Source organism: Mauremys reevesii, linkage group 7 (genome assembly GCF_016161935.1).
Source record: "Mauremys reevesii isolate NIE-2019 linkage group 7, ASM1616193v1, whole genome shotgun sequence".
Taxonomy (NCBI): domain Eukaryota; kingdom Metazoa; phylum Chordata; order Testudines; family Geoemydidae; genus Mauremys; species Mauremys reevesii.
In genome coordinates this window covers 20,286,456-20,307,995 of record NC_052629.1, presented here as the reverse complement: position 1 = coordinate 20,307,995, position 21,540 = coordinate 20,286,456, and the positions used below count along the sequence as shown (strand labels likewise).

At 43.1% G+C, this 21,540-nt stretch overlaps 1 protein-coding gene across 1 annotated transcript in view; it reads left to right on the top strand.

Moving 5' to 3' along the window:
- The first annotated feature begins 9,507 nt into the window (after positions 1-9,507).
- Positions 9,508-21,540, top strand: part of OAT (ornithine aminotransferase) — a 28,813-nt gene continuing 16,780 nt past the window's right edge. Inside the window, exons 1-2 of the mRNA XM_039480923.1 lie at positions 9,508-9,647; positions 16,515-16,741. Of these exons, the coding sequence (XP_039336857.1) occupies positions 16,543-16,741 (199 nt within the window). The 5' untranslated portion in view covers positions 9,508-9,647; positions 16,515-16,542. The remainder of the gene's footprint in view (positions 9,648-16,514; positions 16,742-21,540) is intronic.

Sequence of the window (21,540 nt, the reverse complement as noted above, 5' to 3'; positions counted from 1 at the left end):
CACGCTAGCTCCCTGCTAATCAACAACCTTCCCCCTCCCCGCCACCCACTGCGTGTCTGGTAGCTTGGGGAAGATCGCCGGTGACCAAACAGAAAAGATCATCGGCATTTCACTCCTCCCCTCCCCCCGCTTTGCTACGTGCAGGAAAGTGTTTTTTTTAAGCTGCTGCATTACACGAACCCAGTAGAAAAATGGCCACCCCCCTTACTTAAATTCCTGATTTTTAACCAGGTTATCCTGAACGATATCACTTTGCTGAGGATAACAGAACAAGATAAAGAGCGGATGCTTCTTGAATGCCAGCAGTCACCGGGACCATACGCTGCTATGCTTTGCCACGCAATGATACCTGATTACTTGCTACATGCATGGCATGGTAAAGTGTCCTACCATGGTGGGCGGAACAAGGATGCCTTGCCCAGAAACCTTCTGCAAAGGCTTCTGGAGTACCTACAGGAGCGCTTCATCGAGATGTCCCTGGAGGATTTCCTCTCAATCCCCGGACATGTTAACAAACTTTTCTAAGTAACTATACTGTCTGCGAATGCATCCCAAGTCCTCAGGGCAAATCAATCATTAAAAAAGGCTTGCTTAAAAAACAATGTTTGCTATTTGCAAAGGTACACTCACCAGAGCTCCCTTCCATGGCGTCATTGTCTGGAATAGTTGCTTGTGAGGGCTGGGAGCAGGGTAATTCCGTCAGGGTGATAAAAAGCTCCTGGCTGCTGGGGGTCACGGAGTGCTGTGTGCTCTCTGCTAGGTCTTCCTCTTCTTCTTCATCTTCATCTTCCCCGTCTGCATAATCCTCAGACATGGCAGAGATTACAACCCCCACCTCGGAATCCACGGTCAGGGGTGGGGTACTTGTGGCACAGCCCCCTAAAATTGCATGCAGCTCAGCATAGAAGCGGCATGTTTTTCGACCTGCCCCGGACCTTCCGTTTGCTTCTTTGGTTTTCTGGTAGGCTTGTCTGAGCTCCTTAACTTTCACTCTGCACTGCACTGAGTCCCTGCAGTGGCCTTTATCCGTCATAGCCTTAGAAATTCTTTCAAATACTTTTTCATTTCGTCTTTTGGAACGCAGTTCTGTTAGCACTGAATCCTCTCCCCATATAGCGATCAGATCCAGTACCTCCCGAGCGGTCCATGCTGGGGCTCTTTTTCAATTCTCAGGAGACTGCATTGTTAACTGTGCTGATGAGCTGTGCGTGGTCACCTGTGATGATGAGCTCTCCACGCTGGGGAAGCAGGAAATGAATTTCAAAAGTTCGCGGGGCTTTTCCTGTCTACCTGGCCAGTGCATCCGAGTTGAGAATGCTGTCCAGAGCGGTCAGTGGTGCACTGTGGGATACCTCCCGGAGGCCAATACCGTCGATTTGCGGCCACACTAACCCTATTCCGATATGTTAATCCCGATATTAGCGCTACTCCTCTCGTCGGGGAGGAGTACAGAAACCGATTTAAAGAGCCATTAAAATCGATATAAGGTGCCTCCTAGTGTGGACGGTTGTGGCGTTAAATCGGTTTTACGCTCCTAAAACCGATTTAAACGCCTAGTGTAGACAAGGCTAAAGCCACTTAACGATAAAAATAAACTTTACAAGACAAGGGTTCACCTTATCTGTGAACAGAAGTAAAAGGCTGTTTTCAGTAATAACATAGAGAACAAAAAGTACTCTGTACCCATTCACTGAGGAAAACCCCTTGTGGAGCAGGAGTGCTTTCATGAACGTTTGAATCCAGGTACCTGAGAAACCAGCTAGCTCTGTAACAGACTGAACTTTGGGGGAAAATCTGCTTTGTTAGATAGGAAAGGTAACTATTGAAAAGTGTCGACCCAGGTTCACATTTTATGATTTTGTTTTGTATTATAACTGTTTGTTTCCACCACTTTCTCTTGTTTCTAGTTAAATCTTCATTCTTTCTAAAATACATCTATTTTGTTTTATTATAAGTGCTCACAAGTGCTGTGTGGTTTACATTAGTGATGGTGTAAGCTAAAATTGGCAAACTGGGATACACTGCATCTTAGGGTGCAACAGATCTGGAATTTCTATAAGTAGCCAGTGTCAGGGGCTGGATATCTCAGGTGAATGATTCAAAGGGAATCAGGGATTTGGTGCACCTCTTGTTAGCCTGCAAGGAAAAGTTTGGGCTGGCATAGGCCAGAGGAGAGTGCTTGAGTGACTGAAAGACTGGTGGTGTTAGGGAGGAGACCCCTGGCTACCACAAGAAAGATGCCCTCTCGCTGGAGGCAAAGGGTAACAAAGTGACTCAAAGTCCTGGGATGGCTAGCTTAAGTGAGGAGCTACCCACCATGTTGGCTTTTGTGGATCGTATTCTTAGGTATTGCTTTCTCCCCATTCATTGTATAGAGAGCCTAGGCACCTAACTCAGACTTTGTAGATCCCATTATTGTTCCTGTGATTTTCTAGGCACCTAGAAGTTAGGCATTATGATGCTCAGAGTTGCAACACTTAAGTCCCAGTATGGATCCAGGCCTAAATGCTTTTCTATGAAGGAAAGGTCAAAAGTGGGAGAACTGACAATCTGCAACTCTAATGATTTCATTTTGCATCCTCTGTCATTTATTCTGGGCATAAGTTTCTATTATTCATTCTTTTGTCAGCAGGTGCTATTTATCAGAGTCCTTGGAATACTCAGGAATTTCCAGGCCAATTTCTTATGTAATGGGAAGGTAATTCTACACCAGCTTTTAAAGACTCTGTGGTATTTATATGGTATGTTCACAAAGTCTGTTGTAGGTTTGGGAATTCAAGAGAACGGAAAACATATTACTGTTGTGAGGATGATCATATATTAATTTCCATATAACCATGTAGATAGAGATATAGACAGCTAATCTATTTGTCTGATTTATCTATTTATATTAGTAAAGAAATATGATCCCACACAGAGGAAGCTAGCATAATGAAGTTTTATTTTTGCTCACACATCTCACCCCTAGAATTCACTCTTGCTGGAACATAGCTAAACCAAACCTCTGTACATGTAGAATTGTAGACATTAGAGGAAACATAACACCCTAAATATAACATTCAGTCCAGTTCCTTTTCCATGAAGAATTGTTCCCTTCAGATTTTCTAGTGCTAAGTACTGTCTAGTTTTAAATGCCCCAATTAATGAGACGTCTATCACTTCCAGAGGGAGTCTATTCAACTGTCTGATCAGGAAGTTTTACAAATATTCAGCCTAAATATTCCGTTATTTAACTTCATCATCCTACCCTTAATTATACCTCAATATACGCTCCTAAATAATTCCTTTCCATTATTGGTGTTGACACCATTCAGATATTGGTAAATTTATGTCCCACTTACTTGTAACTGAGCCAGACAATACATATTCAACTCTTTTAATCTTTCTTGGTAAATATGAACTTTTTGTTGCTCTTCTCTGAGCTCTCTCCAATTTGTCAATATGTCTCTGGTAATGTGCTTCCCAGAAGGGAATATGATATTCTGGGTGGGTCATACCAGAAACCTACAGAGAGGACCTCTTACGTCTTTGCCTGATAAGCTAAAACTATCTTTAAATAAAAGAAACTGAACACTACAATTTAAAATGTTTATTATTCCACATTTCATATTAGTCACCCTGCAAAGGAGAATTATATGTATATCAGCAAATAAACCACTAAAGAATAAGAATAAAATAACTATTCTCTTCTCATTTATGATAGATTTGGGAATCAGGCATCAATAAAGCAGGAATGAAAAACATTTATCATAAGTTCAGACATTCAGCAATGTATATAGAAGAGGACACAGTGACTTTATCTAATTTGATGCTAAGAATTCAATTATCTACTATATTATCTAATAATGATGCTAGAGTGGGGGTATTCAATTATTTGTTGTCAAGGTCAAAATTTCTTGGTCAAGGTATAGTCAGGGTCCAGACTCCAGAGAAATATTTTTCACACTGCAATAACAATGATAATAATAAGTAAATAAGATTTTGCAGTCTGTTCAAAAGCATCTGGAGGTCTGGATTTGGCCCACGGTCTGACTATTGACTACCCGTGTGCTAGAGAGACATACTGATACAATATCTCCAAAAACCTTTGAAAAGCAAGCAGCCTCAAACTAATTGAGGGGTAAATATTAACTAAAACTCAGGCTTTATCTTGTAATGTAGTTTGTACTAAGAGATATCTACTCCAAGGGTCAGTCACTTCAACTGGAATTTCTAGCATGTCATCCATCCCAAATGTTGCCAGACAGCAATGATTCTGGGGGATCTGTACTGTGCTCTTCAAAAAGTAGTTTGGAGGACATTTAAGAATCTCTATCTGAATTTGAGCAGAGGAAACCTCCTGCATGAACTACAGCTTGTAGCCATTGTGCTATGATGTGATGCCTTTGCATAGGGACTCTGTGATGCTGCAGCAAAGCATGTGTGTATATATTGTATTGCAGAAGTCTTAGAAAGTGGAACCCTGATTTCAATGAATAATGGGAATAATTGTGCAAAGTCAATGAAAGGCAATTTGTCTGATTCTGTAACCCTTTTGCACCCAAAATGCCCAATGACATAATGAGGATTTTGGGATGCACAAGGAATGTAAAATTAGACCTTAATTTGTGGAACCTCTCAAGGCTTTCTGTTTTATTATCAGTCTATGTATTTATACCTCACTCATCCCTGTAATATCAGAGCACCTGAAACTACCTAATCTTTTCAGGAATTTTAAACATTTAAATAAAATTATATTCATTTGAAATTTGAGATTGTGATTCCCTCACACTGGGCTTGATCCTGCCCCAGTGAAATCTATTAGAGTTTTGCCATTGACTTCAATGAAGGCTGGATCAGACCAACTACATATTATATTTGTATTTGAACATAGGAGCAAAAGAATGACTTGTTTTCTTATTTCAGGATCCATTGACACTGCGAAGAAGTTTAAAAAAAATACACCCCCTTTTTTCCATTCTGACATTGCTACTTTTTGTGGCAAAACACGTGTGTATGAGCTATTTAGGCCTGCAGTCTTTACACTGGCAAACACCCACTGTCTTCATAGGAGTTTTGCTTGGCTATGGATATCCTTGCAGGCAGACCCATAGTGTCAATTATCAAGACAGTATGGTTCAATGATAAGGGATAGTATGAATCAGTCCAAGACTGAGGCCATAAGTTAGGGTTGTTTTTGGCTGGTTTTAGTTTGCATACCTTTATTTTTCAAATGTATACGGTACTTTCTTCATAGAACAGAATACATGGTACTTGTTCTTTTGTGCCAGTTCCATTCCTTTTCACATTTCTCCACTTCCTCTGAAAAATGCACACAACTCAATCTAAAGCAATTAGAAATGTCCTTCAGAAGAGTCGAATTTAAAGGCTGGTGCAAGATTAATGTTGCTTAAGTTAAATAAGAGTCTCATTCAACAAAACCTGGGTAAAACATAGCGTTCAATATCTTAGTTGTATGAGTTGGAAGCGGTTCTAGTGAGGATAAAGGCATATCTAATAAGCTGATAAGATAACATATCTAATGAGGTAATAAAATGCCAAAGGTCTAAATATCAGGTCCAATTTGGAGGCAGATTTCAGTGGGAGTTTGCTTGTGCAAGGATTGCAAGATATGGTGCAAGCTTACACCAGAGCTGAATTTGAGCTGTTAAATGTAAACAATTGTCCTACAGGATAGATGTGCCATTCCTTGTTTTTCAGGTCACTTTTTTTTGTGTGAGAACCACCTCAGAACATAGCTTTAACTAGAAAGAAACTGGTTTGATTGCTCCCTGAAACATAACTGCTTTAAGAAATTATGTTAGGAATTTTAGGTTAGCAAAGTATTGATGCTTATCTGTCAGCTGATGTGGTTGTGAAACATGTACTGCAGTTTAGTACTAAGGGCCCAGTCTTGCAGCACTAAGAGCCCTTAATTCCCATTTATTTCAGTGGCAGATGAGAGCATTCTCCATTTTGCAGCATCAAGTCATAAAGAGGCAAAGAAATATTAGCAGAACTGATCTCAAATATATGTATATTTATTAAGAGCATTGTCTCTTGTGGTACACTCCCATTCATTCCACAGAATACTGACTGTACATAGGGAAAATGTTTCTCTGAGGGTGTTCTGTAAATTTAGCAGTGCTGCTCTCTCTCTTTGACTGCCAGGGTTTGAACAATGTACTAAGAAGCTATGACAAGATTCAGAAATGTTTTCAAAGGCACAAAGATATGCAAATTCTCTATACTGTCAACCTCATATAACGTGTTTTCTCTGTGGGAAAAATGTACTGCTCTCCAGCATCAACAGACTTGTCAAGGACAGTTTATGAGCAAAAACAAGAGGCCCCAATAAAAGATCACTGTTTAGACTTTGTTTTTCTGATAACAATGAGGAGATAAAAGTAATTACTCTCAGTAGTTTTCCCAGTCTCTCTTTTTGTTCAGAATAAGACTAGCATATTTATCAAGCTTACTTCACAGTTCACTAGCTGTCTATAGGTGAAATTTAACATGGTGAAGCACCAGGGTCATGGAAGGCCAATGGCTAGTTGTACCTGCCTCTCCCCCCCGCCGCCTTCCTGCCTAGCTCCAGCTGAGAGTTTGACAAGGGAGAATATCTCCCAACTGTCCCTCGTTATGAAGATGTCACTCATTTTAGATCCAATGTTACCTACTTTCCATATTTATCTGGTATCCCTTCATTTTACTGCTGAAAATTTACATCAGAAATAAAAATCGTGGGACTGAGGTTATGGCAAGAGTTATTTGCACCAAGAGTGACTCTCACTGCTTCCTGCCTGAATTAATTTGTGTCACTCATTTTGGGTTTTTATCACAAATTTGGGCCTTGGCAGGTTGAGGGAAATGAGCCAGTGGCACCCAGCTCATTTTCTGACCCTTAACACCTGCCATAGTTGGCCTGCTCCCCTACATATATTCCTCTTACATAGAGGAGGTGTGACCAGCTCAAGAACCAAAGAGAATCTATTCCTCTTCTGACAACTCATCCTTCACCAAAGAGGTGATGCATTGTCAGATGACATTTTTCAGAGCTCCTATTACAATTTTGGCAGCACATCATTTTTTTTCATTATCTAAAATAGAAGCATCTCCATTAGTCAAGATTGTTTACTAAAACACTAAAAGATTTTTCTTCACCAAGGGTCCACTTGTTCTGGCTCAGCTATGCTCTGCATGGGAATATGGGAGTAGACTAGTGGTGGTGGCAAAATTGGCTTTTTACCAATTTGGCATCTCTCCATGTTCTGAGGGTATCCAGTATCCACCCCAGCCCCAGGCATAAGTTATAGCCTTACACTTACAATCTTACACTTGGCTGCCCATCGCCCCTGGGTACTATTACAACAGGAAAAGAGTAGTCAGAGTTCAGCGGTGTTTTGTTCCTGCACCCCACCCCTTTCTCAGCATATCCTTTATGCTGGAGGCTGTAGGAGGATGAGGCTTAGAACCTCACAGTCTCCATCTTGGCTCCCCTTTCTGCCAATCCTGCCTGCTAGTGGACAAAGTCTTGAAGGTGGCATCTCATCACACCCTAGAAAACAAAGTTTGTTTCACCCCCAGTGGCAGTAGCAACAGTATGGGCCGTGCTCAAGGCAGTCTCTGTGGATCAGCCTCTCCTTGTCTGACCTAGCAATGGAAGCATCCTTCAGAAATGCCTTTTGCAGGCCCAATTCTATAACAGAGGGAATAATCTATCACTCAGTGTGGAGGAAGGTTTTACAGTCAATACATTCTGCATGTAAATATACCACAATTCACATGATAGAAAGGGAATTCAGTAGCAAACTTGCTGAACCACTGACAAATATTTATGAAAAGCCACAGGTAACAAAGTAGAAAAAGATTAGGGAAAAGCAAATGTACTCTTTTTGAAAAAAATGGAAAGAAGCATAATCCTGGCAATTACTTTCCTATAACTCTAACTTCTGTCCCTAGTAAAATAATGAACACGAACTAGTAGAAAAATGTGTAGAAGATGACTAAGTGTATAGAATATGACAGAATCACAAGGAGCAGCAGCATGGGTTGACTATAGCTAAAGTGTATATTTGTTTTCCTAATGACTTCCATTCTAATGGGCCTTTTTTCAGTTTCTCATAATTATCTCAACCTTTTGCCTTTGGGGATGAAACTTTCCAGATCCGCTTGGGCCATTGGCATAAACACCAAAACAGTAGTGTAGATGGGGCTCTAAATACACTAAAAATTCCCTCAAGCACACAGAACTTCAATTATCCATATGCAAGGCCTGATTAACAAACTCACACTCATGCCTACTGACTAGGAAGTATATAATATGGAAAAAATAATTCTTCATTTGAAAGGGGGACTGGATAATCTAGTTGAGTTGCTCTCATTGCAAAAGCCTCGGGCCCGGGATAGTATTTTTTTGTGCTGCTTGATGGCCATGTATAAATAGTAATTTGAAAATAACCTGGAGTGCGGTCTCTAGTTCTATGATCCCACAGAGCAGCAGGTGACTGCTGGTCTCTCTCATCAGTTGCATGCATCCTGCAGTTGGGTTCCTGGCATGTGATGTACGAGAGACACGTGCCAAAGCAGACTACGTGCGTCAGGTCAGGGCCAAGCAGCACTGCCACTCTGGTCTTTGTATAAGGGCCAGAAGTGGAGGTTGATGGAAGGACAGAGGCTGCATAAGGTGACTAGTCTGGAGAAGAGGGATTGGTGGTGAAAGGGCAGACAGCCAAAAATTGAGTGAGGGGAGGCGAAGAGAATGGGGAGCTGGGGAGAGGGAGGAAAGTTAGCCTCAGGTAAGAGAGGGGGAGCTGGGGACAGCCCCCAGGTAAAGAAGAGTGGGAGCTGGGTAGGGGGCCGTGCCCAGGGAGAAAACTGTGTGGGGGGGGGGGAGGAGGCAGAAGGAAAGCTCAGGGAGATCAGAGGTTAAGGAAGTAAGGCCCAGGGAGGAGCTGGGGACGGGAGTAAACCCCAGGTGAAGGGTGGGGGGAGCTGGGGAGTGGGCCAGGAGTAAGGCCTGGGGAGAAGCAGGGAGCTGGGGCGAGAGGGGCAGGAGTAAGGCCAGGGCGCTGGGGCAGGAATAAGGCCCAGGTGGCGGTGGAGGGGGGAAGCGGGCCGGAAGTAAGGCCCAGGGAGGAGCTGGGGAGGAGAGGGAGCCCCAGGTGAGTGGGGGGAAGCTGGGGAGCGGGCTGGAAGTAAGGCCCGGGGAGCTGGGGCGAGCGGGGCAGGAATAAGGCCCAGGGAGGAGAGGAAGCCCCAGGTGAAGGGGGGGGGGGGATTGAGGAGCGGGCCGGGAGTAAGGCCCGGGGAGATGGGAGGGGGAAGGGAATGAGCCCCGGGGAAGGCAGTTGAGGAGCAGCCGGAGCAGAATTCGGAACAGTTACAAGGTGGGGGGAGCGGCAGAGCAAGAAATGGGCGGGAACCTCGAAAGGAGGGTGGAGCGCCGGTAGCCAATGGGCAGTGGGCATGGGCGGGAGGGCGGCTTGGGCGGGCAGTGATTGGCGACGCGTGGCAGAGGTAGCCAATGGGCGTGGCGCTGGCGGAGCTAGCCCCTAGCGGCGGTGTGACGTGGCTGGGTGCTAGAGCGGTGACAGTTGCCGTGTGCGAAACCTCCGCCTCTTTCTCTCGGGCTGCGGGCGGAGACGCAGCATCGTGCCGGTCCTGGGGTGAGTGCGGGGCTGGCGGCTCCCGCCAGGGGAGGGGGCCCGGCGCAGCGACGTGTCCCAGCCTGCGGGAGGCCGCGCCGGGGGCTGAGCCCGGAGCCCACGGGGACTCGGCGGCCGGTGATACTGGCGGGCTGACAGCAGCCCCCACTCCCGCCGCGGATCCTCTCCTCGGGGGCCTGGCTCTGCCCCGGCTGGAGTGAGCCCCAGTCCCGGCAGGGGCAGGAGGGGCCGGGCGCTCGCACCGGCTGGGCCGGGCCGGGGCTGCGGACGGTGCGTGCTGCACGCACATCCGGCTCCTCCGGGGCTGGGCGCATCCCACGGGGATGCAGGGGCGAATCTGGGCTTGCCCGGGTACCGCTGTGGTAGCTGGTGGCCGTTTGTGCTGCTGTGGCCGCCCTGGCCCCACGAGCTAGCCAAGGCGGGCGAGGTGATCGCCCCTGTTGGGCCGGGGCTTGTCCACTCTTCCCGGGAATCTGTCCCCCACCTAGGCCAGCCCAGGGGTCAAACCTACTCAAGCGCCCCAGTCCCGTTCCCAGAAGCGATTCTGGCCCTTGGGAGCAGGTCTCACTGAAAGCCAGTGGGATGCAGGTTCCTCAGACACTTAGTGCTCTGAAATCTTTACCGCGGGGCCCCGTCTGCCTTTTTGTTCCCCTTCTTCCGCCATCCTCCTTTCTCTCTTGCTTCCTTGTTTTGCTTTGCTAAGTTCTTGCTGCTGGGAACAATATGCAGAGGAAGTCCTAGTTCACACTGTTCCCTGAGCTCTTCCCTAGTCTAACTGCTAAAATGATCAGCAATTCAGTAGTTAAATATTGATAATGAAGCATCATCCCTGGGTTTTAGCATTAATATCCCAGTGAGATTATTAGGGGGAGGGAAACTTTGCCCTTCTGAGACATTCATTGTCTCATGCTGTCTGCTGATTCAGAGGGACACCACTGCATCTGTTACATTTGGAAGACTTCTCTCTTAACAGTGAGGGCTATAAACTGCATAGTCTGAATCTGTTCTGTGGATCACATAAATACATCAAATGGGCCATGTATTTGACATTTGGGGCTGGTGGAAACTGAATGAAGGAGAGAGTTAAAATGTCATTGAGAGAGACACCACAACCCACCTACTCCTCCCCAAGGAGATAGGACACAGGGCCTTGCAATCAGTCACCTTCTCCCTTGACTCGGTAACATTAGCCTCCCCTGCTGTTTACATCCTCAGTGTCCTGGCTTTATCTTGTCTTTGATAGCTCTTAGCGGAGAGGAGAGGGATGGGACATTTGCCTTCTCACAAATGGTCCACTTATTAGGTCTCTTTAATGGTGTATATTTCTGAGCCTCATTCAGATGTGATGTAATTTTTTTTGAGTTAATCTTGTTTGGAAAAGGTTTAAATAATAACCAGCGGTAGCTGTTCCTCCTGAAAGCTTGGGCCTTGTAGCCAGCCAGTCAGTCTGATCTTTGTAGTCTGAGTCTTTATAGACTGAAAAGATGTGATTGATTTCACTGCATTATGTTAACTCTTATGTAAAGACATAGACTTACAACTTGGGATGATTTTTTGATGCTTTAGTAAGGGGCAGTGAACAATAGTTCAATTCGTATGTGAGGATTGCAAGAGAACTCCCTCATGAACATTGTTTGTAACTGGGTGAAATTCTTTAAATGTTTTCTGCAGTCTGTCTTCCATCCACATCCAGGAACTGCTCTCCATCCACTTCATCAAATGCTTTTGCCCAATAACTATATTTAATGTGGCCTCAGCATAACTCTGTTTTTCTACCTTCCAGAGCTCTTAGCAAGTTCTTGTTTTCTTCTGGTTTACGATACTCATGTCAGGGCAGGGTACACGTGGTTGTTGGGTTGCTGCCTTCCCATTGTCTGGGTTTCTAAGGAGGATTCTTTAAAAAAAATCCACAGCTTTCAAATCCATTTGTGTTGCTGATTGACATTTTTCTTCTTTAAAGGAAAGTAAAAGAGGGAACCCAAACTGGTTGTCTCTAACTCATAATGCCTAGGGCCCTACTAAATTCACAGTCCATTTTGATCAATTTCATGGCCAGAGGGTTTTAAAATTGGTCAATTTCATGATTTCATCTGTTTTCATCTGAAATTTCAGGGTTTGTAACCATGGGAGTCCTGATCCAAAATAGGTTGGGGCGGGGTGTTGCAAAGTAGTTGTAGGTGGGTCCCAAGATTGCCACCCTCACTTCTGTGCTGGCTTTAGAGCTGGGCTCTTAAGGCAGCACCCTCTCAGCTTTCTGCAGTTAGAGGAGGTTCCCGGTGGTGGAGGTAGGTAGGATCTCCCCCATGCTGCTGGGAGCACCCCAGCCAGGGGCTCCTAGCTGCTAGTCCACACCAGGGACAGATTAACGTAGGGGCCCCTGGCCAATTTGCCCCCCCCCCAGGAAAAATGGGTCACCTAGCCCTGGAAGAAGTCCCTACTAGGTCACCCCGATCCTGGGCTGTAGCTTCAGAGCTGAAGCCTTGAGCCCAGGCCAACCTCAAGCCCGAACTGCTCTGAGCCCTAGCTTGAGTGTGCGTGTGTGTGTGAAGGGGGGGAGGGGAACGCCCTGAGCCCAAACTGCGCCAAACTCCAGCTGGAGCGGCAGAGGGGGCGATCAGATTTCACAGGGGAGGGTTGATTTCATGGTCTGTGACACGTTTTTCATGACTGTGAAATTGGTAGTGCCTTAATAATGCCAAAAGGTAGCTTTCTAATAGATGGCATGTACAGCTTAATTTCCCTACTTGTCTTTACTTAAGGCTTGTGCGTTCTTGGAAACTTATTGAAATAGCCATTCTGGAAATTTTCCAAATGTAGCTGTGCTCTTAGTAACACTGGCTACACTACTAGGGAGGTGTGTTGAGGGGCTTGGCTGTCATGGACCACTCACATTTGAGTAGTTAAACCTGATGTAATTTTGACTGATGCAATTGAGCTGCATTTCAGTCATCTCTTTGCCCTTTCTGTTTGTAAAATCTTTTTATATGATCTGTGTTTTGAAAAGCTAACACAAAAAACTAATAATTAACAGCAGGGGCAATGGCTGGTAAGATGCCTAGAATTGAGAAATTCCAGATAGTCTCTTATTTGAAAAGAAAAATATTGATTCTTTTTAAAGAGCAAAACATATAGCATCAGTTTCTTTGAAGAATAAAAAATAGGACTTTAGCTTTACTTATAAGAGGCTTTGAGAGTTCATGACTGTGGAGTTTGCTGCAAAATGCATCCCTTGTTTAAAATTGTGCAGCAGGATCTAAGATGTTTTTACCCCTTATGAAAACTTTTTCGAATATGAACCAGAATATAAATCAAGACTTTTGTTTTTGAGTCTACAGACAGCTTGAAACTCTGAAATGTGAACTGCCTGCATTTGTCCACTATTGCTATTAATATCTGTCACTTGATTAGCTTTGACAATGTGCTTTTTCTGCTGTGCAGCACAAAAAAACCCACACTGTCCTTGCCCCAGAGATCTCCCTTGATTCACTGAGAAATCCAAATGTGAGGGCTGATTTACTGTTTTTCTCCTCTCTTCCCACTGCCCAGTGAAGGGGTAACTGTGAAATCTATTGAAGATAAACATGTCAACTGTTTCCCCAAACAATTTAAAAGCTTATTCATCTTTTTGGAGGTAGTGCCATGTAGCAAGAGAGCTAGTTGATCTGGTGAAGAACAAGGAGTTCAAGCCTCACAGTGTCACCTCTCTCCCTATTCAACAGGAAATAATAAAACAGATGTATCCCTTTCACAGTGCAAAGACTCAATTTCTTTGTTTTTTACACCATCTTCCACATATCTCCAAATGCCAAAAACCCAAACTGTCCCCCTACTCAGCTGCCAAAATATCCTGTGTCTCCCATGACATCTACTGCAGTGAAGTAGTGTTATGTCAAAGATCAAAAATCTTGGGACAGACCAAAACTGAATTAAGTAGCAAAATACAAGAGTGTGTGCTAATTATTTTATTTTCATGTTCATTAAAAAGAAAAAATCCATAACTTCTCTGAAGCTGCTGCAGAATTTCTAGTTTGCTGCTTTGGAATGGCTCAGAAACCAGGGTCCCATGCTACAGAGTTTAGGTTCAGGTTGCTGCAGAATACACTGAAAGGAGAGTTGCAACTTTTGTTAATTGGATCACTCTTCTGAGTTAGTTAGAACCTTTGTGTTTCAGTTCTTGCTCATCGGCAGCTGAGTTAGACCCCAGTGAAATTAATGGGGCAATTCATACTTTATAACTATTGGCTCTCTGCAAATTCAGGCAGTTTCTGATTTGTAATATCATGTAAAATAGCAAACACAATAGGAAAACTTTAATTCTGATAAAACTTGTGCCCTAATGAAGAATAGTTTCCCAGCAGGTTTATTATATAATAGAACATTTTTTTTAAACCTTTTTGTTCTTAGACTTTAATTCTGATAAAACTTTTGCCCTAATGAAGAAGCTGAAAGCTTCAAATGGAAATCTGTTACACAATGGAGCCCACCTTGTTTAACTTAAAAAAAAAAAACGATTCGCCATTTTATAATTACCTGTAACTTTAACATGAAATGTGACTCTTATACCAGTTTTACTGACCTAAATTAATGCTGAGTTTTTATTCTATCCAGCAATACTGTGTTGTAGTAGAGGAATCTTGGTGTCCTATAGTTGCAATAGTGTAACTGAAATTTGTAAGTGCTGGTTCTCTTCAACTCATGAGAAAAAGCTTTAAAAAACTAGACTCTGTTAAACTTTGTTGCAAAATAGAAATCTGAAAGAACTAATTGGACTTTGCCAAGGCACCCATCATAGAATTTAAGTAGGTAAGTTCTTAAACTTCTTTGGCTTGCATAGTGTCTAAATACCTTAAATTATCCTATGTATTTAATTTCTGTTATTTACAGGAAGCTGTAATTGCACCTCAGAACTAAATAGTGAGCCCCTATTTTTTCCTTACATCACATCCTATTTTTTCTCTTAATTGTTCTCTCCCTGGTTGGTGTGTGGGAAAAATCTACATAAAGTGAATCTAGGAATTTTCAGCTGTACCCTTTGTCAGATGTTTTACAGAATTTGAATGGAAAAGTAGTACTATGCTACTCTCCTGTTGAAATTATACAATGGTTGTGTTCTCCTCTGAAAGCACAGCGAATCTGTCCACTCTGTAAGCATGGAAAACACAGAAAATGTTCTGGAAACTTCTGTAAAACTGGTTGTATAAGTGAACTCTGCCGTGATATTATCCTTTGATGCTAGCATTACAAGGTTCATGTTCCAACATGGATTAATTGTTCTTTTAGAAAGTTCATTCTGTTTTGCATAAACATGTTCTTTATCTGGCACAATGTCACTTTCCACCTATTTAATCTTAACTGCAGAAAAAATAATCATGCTATTAAGATTGAAAATTCCATACTCCAGAAAACTGCCAAAGGAGTGTGAATGGCTTGCATTTTTAAACAAATTCTGTTTTAGGAGAGGCTTCTTGTGCTCTCAGAGTAGTCTTATTTTGCCATTTCATTTTTGTCCTCAAGCTCTAATCTCTTCAGGTTTCCAAGCAACTCTTATCTCTGACTTTTGAGTTTAGGAAATGACTTGAGTTTAGATGGGCTTCTCTATTGCACAATTAGAGACAAGATATCTGAAGTCATGGGTTTACTGGGGAGTTATAAGAATGTAAGACAAACATTCATATCCAGCTGCATCTATTCAATAGTTAATTATTCAAGTAACTATATCAGAATTTCTGTAGTGAAGTCCTTCCATGAGTCTGCTTTTCATCTTAGCAACTGATTTTTGTCCTCTAAATGAAGCAAAGGGTTCCATTTGCACTTCTTATGTGATGTGATTTAAAAAAATCTATGTCCTTTATTTACAGACAGACAAACTGCACATGATGAAAGTACAGGGCAATTTATATGGAGGCACAAATTTCACTTCCAAAACTCAGGCTTACCTAAACTTTGTGTAGAACTGTCTTGCCCCTGTCAAACTTCAGAGGGGTAGCCGTGTTAGTCTGGTTCTGTAGAAGCAGCAAAGAATCCTGTGGCACCTTATAGACTAACAGACGTTTTGCAGCATGAGCTTTCGTGGGTGAATACCCACTTCTTCGGATGGAAGTGGGTATTCACCCACGAAAGCTCATGCTGCAAAACGTCTGTTAGTCTATAAGGTGCCACAGGATTCTTTGCTGTTCCTGTCAAACTTGATAGTACTGTCCTCTAAGCTTTGGGTCAGAACTGGGCACAAGTTTTGCATACTTCTGGATAGTTTTATTTAATTTCTGATCTTGTGTTAATGTTTTTAAAGTATACAAATTTGCCTCAGCTGCTGAATTATAGAAGTAAAAATTATTGATTTTTATATGTAATTGTTTGTCACTTATTTATATTGTATTTTTATCTTACTAAATTCAATTTATTAATACAATAAAAATACTACTGTAATTGAAATGGTGCTGATTATTGCTTTTTCATGAACATGAAAATAAAACAATTCATAATTTCTCTGAAGCTGCCACGGAATTTCTAGTCAGCTGCTTTGCAATGGCACAGAAATCTGGGTCCCATGCTCCAGAGTTTAGGTCCAGGTTGCTGCAAGAGTACATTGAAAGGGTAGTTGCAGCTTTTGTGCCTAGACAAGAACTTAATCATAGATGTTAACTTTCTATAGACCACTGAAATATAGTAAATGAAAGCAAGAAACTTGTTTTGTCAGAGATTTGATGTGGGTACTACATTCCTTGGTATCTAGTATAAACTTACTTAGTTAAATTGCAAAAGAGTTATAAATTCTATAATCCTGGTGGAATAGGCACTTGAATCCCTGCAAGGATTTCCTCCACAAGTAGAGTATGTTAGTTCTAAGTGTCAATTTTCTCTTTTCAGGTCTGTAACAACATACGTGACGTCAAAAATGTTTTCCAAACTAGCCCACTCACAAACCTTTGCTGTTCTGCGTCGTGGTGTTCATGCTTCAGTGAGTGCTTCGACATCAGTTGCAACTAAAAAAAACATCGAGGGACAGCAATCCTCTGAGTACATATTTGAACGTGAAGCTAAATATGGTGCACACAACTATCATCCCCTACCTGTTGCTCTAGAAAAAGGAAGAGGTACTGTATCTTGATTTGCCTTTATGCTGCACAAGAAAGTATGATGCTTCAAAACTTCTTAGGGAATGTTCAGGATTTTAAAAACTTGAAGATTGGCACATAATTTGGTTGCATCTGAGACAGCTAATGAAACCTAGGGTTTGTCTACACAAGCAAACACTTAGTTTGCAGAAAGCTGGGGTGTAAATCTACCAAGCACTAGCCTGCCATGCACTAATTGTACATGTGTTCCCTGCCACTTCACCCTAAAATAGATCGTACCATACTATGGAATTCTTAGTGTGTACAACAGGATCCACATGGACACTTAGTGCACTGAAGGTTAGCGTGGGGTAGATTTATACCCCAGCTTGCTGCAAACTAAGTGTTGTGTAGACAAACCCTCTGGTGCTAATGAGGGATTATGTAACTAATGACTTCTAATAAAACAACTATTTGATTTGATTCAAGCTGAGGATCTAAACCTTGATTGTCCAAAAAGTTTTACATGTGATTGCTTATTTCAGTCCCCATTATAATTGCTTAATATCTAGACTGAGTCTTGCTATGAAATCTAAACCAACTGACAATGGCAGTTGGTTTGGCACTGCAAAGCTGGTATTTAGGGTGGGATTTTCAGAAGCATTTAACTGATTTAGGAGAAAAGTCCCATTGACTGTGTGAAGTTTGTGCTTTTGAAAAATCGCATCCTTCAGTCTTTTTTAAAAGCATTCATTGGAAGAATGCCTCATCTTTAGTTAAGTTAGAATGTAACTTATTTGAAAGACTCATTTATTCTTGTCACGTAAGGAATTTCTTTTGCTGAAGATGAGCTTGTTTCCTTGCATCTGTTTCCTGAACTTTAAACAGTTTTCCTACTCCTTTCTCTAGCAAAAATATGTAATGGTATATGAGACACCCTGGCCCCCCCTTATTCTCCACTCTCCTATAATTAGGATATGTTTTGTACAAAGTGTGCCTTGTGAGGTATCATTCTAAAAGTCTTGATCTGCTAGACATTAGTATCTCGTTGGATTGTATGTGCTATCATCATATGTGAAGTTAGGCTATGTATGTGTTGTGTTGTGAGATTGAAAACACCCATAAGCAGCCTTTCAGGTACAACAGTAAAAAGGCCAAACAGTGTTAATGGCTAATTGAGGAAATGCACACAAGCACAAGGATTACCCCAGGAACTGCGTACAATAGAAACTTCTCAGAGGTAGCACTACACAGTGGGGACTATTTGACCCAGGTCACAGCAAAAGAGCTCTCCAGCAAGTGGGAAGAAGATATAAAAGGGGGAAATGACATCATGATGGTACCTCACTTTCCCTACAACTACAACAATACACCTGGAAACACCCGAGGAACAAAGACTGAACTGGGGGAAGTGATGGTCTCAGGCTAAAGGGATTTCTAGCCTGTGTATGAAAACCTGGGAAACCCAAGCTGCAAAGCAAAGTCAGCTTGTGTCTCAAGAATCTGCCAGTCTGTTTATCACTCAGGGTGAGAATTTGCTAATTTATATCCTACCTATCTAGTATGTTAAGATCAGTTTGCCTTTTTTGTTTATTAGGTAATCTGCTTTGATCTGCTGCTATCACTTAATCTATTTTTTTGTAGTTAATAAACTTATTTTATGTTTTAATCCAAACCAATAGGTGTTTGACTAAAGTGTCTGGGGAAAATCTCAGCTTGGTTACCACAAGTGTGCATGGTCCTCTTCACATTGAGGGAGAGGCGGACCAGGTATTAAACCCATATATTAGCCAGATTTGACCAGGGCAGGATGGTACTGCCCTGGGGTCCCATGCTGGGAGGCTGGTGGTTAGAGAGCCTGCACGTAACTGCAGCTGGGTGTGTAAATGCTGGTGAAAGTGCAAGCTTGGAGGGCTTTGCAGCTTCTCACAGCAGCAGAGTGTGTGGGGGAGGCCAAGCTGGTGAGTCAGAGGGTTAAGTGGTACTCCAGTTCCAGGTGGTGCCCCGGGGGAACCCGTCACAGTGGTGTAGTCGGCCGGATCATTTGCGCAGCTTGTTGCTCTTGAGTGAGAGTTGCACTTCTTCATACACTGGTGGTGATTTTTAAGTGTGGTGGCTAGAGATCAGTCAAAGGAGGTTACCAGTTTGTTGTTTTCTTTTTTTGGTAAGGGAAATAGGGACAGAAAAACAGCAAAATGAGTGAAAGTGAAACTAGTAAGAAACTGGAGCTGTGCAGATTGCAGGCGGAAGAGAGAAAAAGAACACAAAAGACTCTTGAAATTGAAACAATTACAGATAAAGAAATGGAAGCAGGAACGTTGGACAAGAAGCTGCACACCGAAGAGCCATGAAAGCAGAGGAGGCTAAGCAAAAAGCTTTGCACCAGATAGAGGCTGGCAAAGAAATGAAGATCCAGAAATTAGCCCTGGAGGAAAAAGAGAGAGGAGCACCAACCAGACGTGATAGAGAAGCAGAACCAGAACACCCACGCTCCAGTGAGTCCCATCTCTCAAAAAATCCACAAATGGGAACAGTTGTGTCCCGCATACAGCGAGATGAGACATTGCTGAATATTTCTTCACCTTTGAGAGGCTGTGTGTATTTCACCAGATTCCTGAGGACCAAAAGATGCCCACTTTGGTTGCAAAGTTGACGGGTAAAGCTCTGGTAAAGCTATTCAATAAGATGCCAATTAGAGATGCTTCAGATTATGGCCAATTCGAGGAAATGGTTTTGAAACTGTTTCAGATTACACCTGAAACAGAATAAAATTTTGAAGCCTTAAGAGGGGTGCTGGGATGAGTAATGTGGCATATGTAAACCACATGAAAGATTTGATGGAAAAGTGGGTAAGGGGAAAAAGGTGTTACAAGCTTTGAAGGAATGTGTGACCTTGTTCTCCTGAGTATATGTAAAGATGATGTAAAGCAGTGTTTGTGGGACAAAAAAATGGAAAAGGGTAGAAGAACTGGCTACCTAAGCTGATCATTTGAGCAAATTCAAGCATCTATTGCAAACAAACCACAGACAGGGGTTTAAACGTAATGGGAAGCAGGGTTCCCATTTCCCTCCTGGGAAGAAGGAGGGTGGATCGGAGGCTGGACCCTTATCTCCCCAAATCCATTCCTCTAGTCCTCGTCCCAAATCTCCTGTAAAAACAGAGGAGCCCAGAAGGTGCTATCAGTGTAATTCCAGTTAGCACCTGAGGAATAAATGTCCTGTACTAGGAGAGAACAGGCAGCTAGATATTCATGGAAATGCTGCTACCCTGAGCACAGAGGCACGTCAGGCAATGGCTACTCATCATGCAGGGTTTTTAAAAGTAGCCTCTGCCCAGCCGGGCATGAAGCAGAAAGCCTGTCACGATTCATGGCAAGGAATACCTTGGCGGGGAAGAGACAGGGGCAGAAATTTCTGTGGTTAGAAGGAATGTTGTACAGAAAAGTGACTTATTGCCAGGACAGATGGCAGAGCTTTTATTAGTGGGAGGTTACAAAATCCTCATGCCTTTGGCTAAAGTGCACATCGAAACTGAGGATTTGGGAGCTGTATTGTTTGTGGCAGTGGTAAATGATAACCCAATTGCTTTGTTACTGGGGGAATGATTTCTTCCGTGTAGCTTGGGCTGTCGAGGAGAAATTTTATGCTGGAACCCTAGAGGGAAAGGGTGAAGTCTCAGGAAATGCTGGGGGAATGTCTCTTTAATCTCTCTACAGGGTGTAGTTGAGGCCAGCTCCTGCCAAGTAGCTAATGGTAGCATCTCCTGGGGGGAGGGAGGCTGAGGAGGAGAGCGTGTTGCCTGTCAGTGAGGAAACTGTCCAGGTTGCAGGCTGCCAGCAGGTTGCAGGTAAGCAAGGGACAGACCTCGCTCTAGGGTGCATAGGGAGATGTGTCCTAGAGGGACGCCCAGAGGTGGGTGATGGAATCGTAGAAACCACTGTGGTGGGTGAGGGTTCCATTGACTCTGTAGCTTGAGGCAAACCCAACTCAGGAAGGGAGGGGTTGTAGTGCCTGCCAGAGAAAGAACTATTCAGGCTGTTATCTGTGAGCTCTTTACAGCTGAACAGGGGATAGACCCCACTCTAGAGCGCAGAGGTGTGTGCCTTAGACGGGGGCCCAGAGGGGGAAGCTGAAAAAGAATTAGTAGGTGTACAAGAATGTCTCTTCACTGATTACATGGGTGTGGAGGGGTTGCCCAGGACAGAAACAGTGGGTCAGCTTCTGTACAGCCAGGCATCCAACCAATGGCTCAGGTTTTAAGAGGGAACTGTGTAATTGATCTCCCGGAGGGGAGCAGTCACACCACTGACCTCTTGGGGATAATGAGAGGGGTGACAGAGGATACCTCAATCCTGGTCCCACTTTTGCAAAATGTTGTTCCTGATGCACTTGTGGAATCCTACTAAAGACTTGAGTGTCAGTGAAAATGCTAATGACCCCCCTTACCCCCCACCCCAGCCGAGAAAGGGGAGGAGAGAGCAATTTCCCAGTTGGGTAAGGTACAGCGAGCAGCTAAGGAAAAGCTGCTGGAAGATCACAGCCCTTTAGTCTGTCCCAGTGCTGGGAGTGAAAAATCATAAGAAAACCCTAGGGTGGGGGTGGATTTATAATATCTTAGAGTACCTGCGGCTAATCACAGATCATCATAACTGTTGTATGGACATGAGTCTCTTTTCTCTTACCATGAGTGCTTTGAGTGTATAATATTGAAACAAAATATGTTACTGAATCAGGAAACTATACAAATCAACTCCAGTAAATAAAGTCACTGTACTTAAACACCATAGAGAAATAGAACGAATATTGTCAGCTCACTTGTAATTTAAAACAAAAAAATC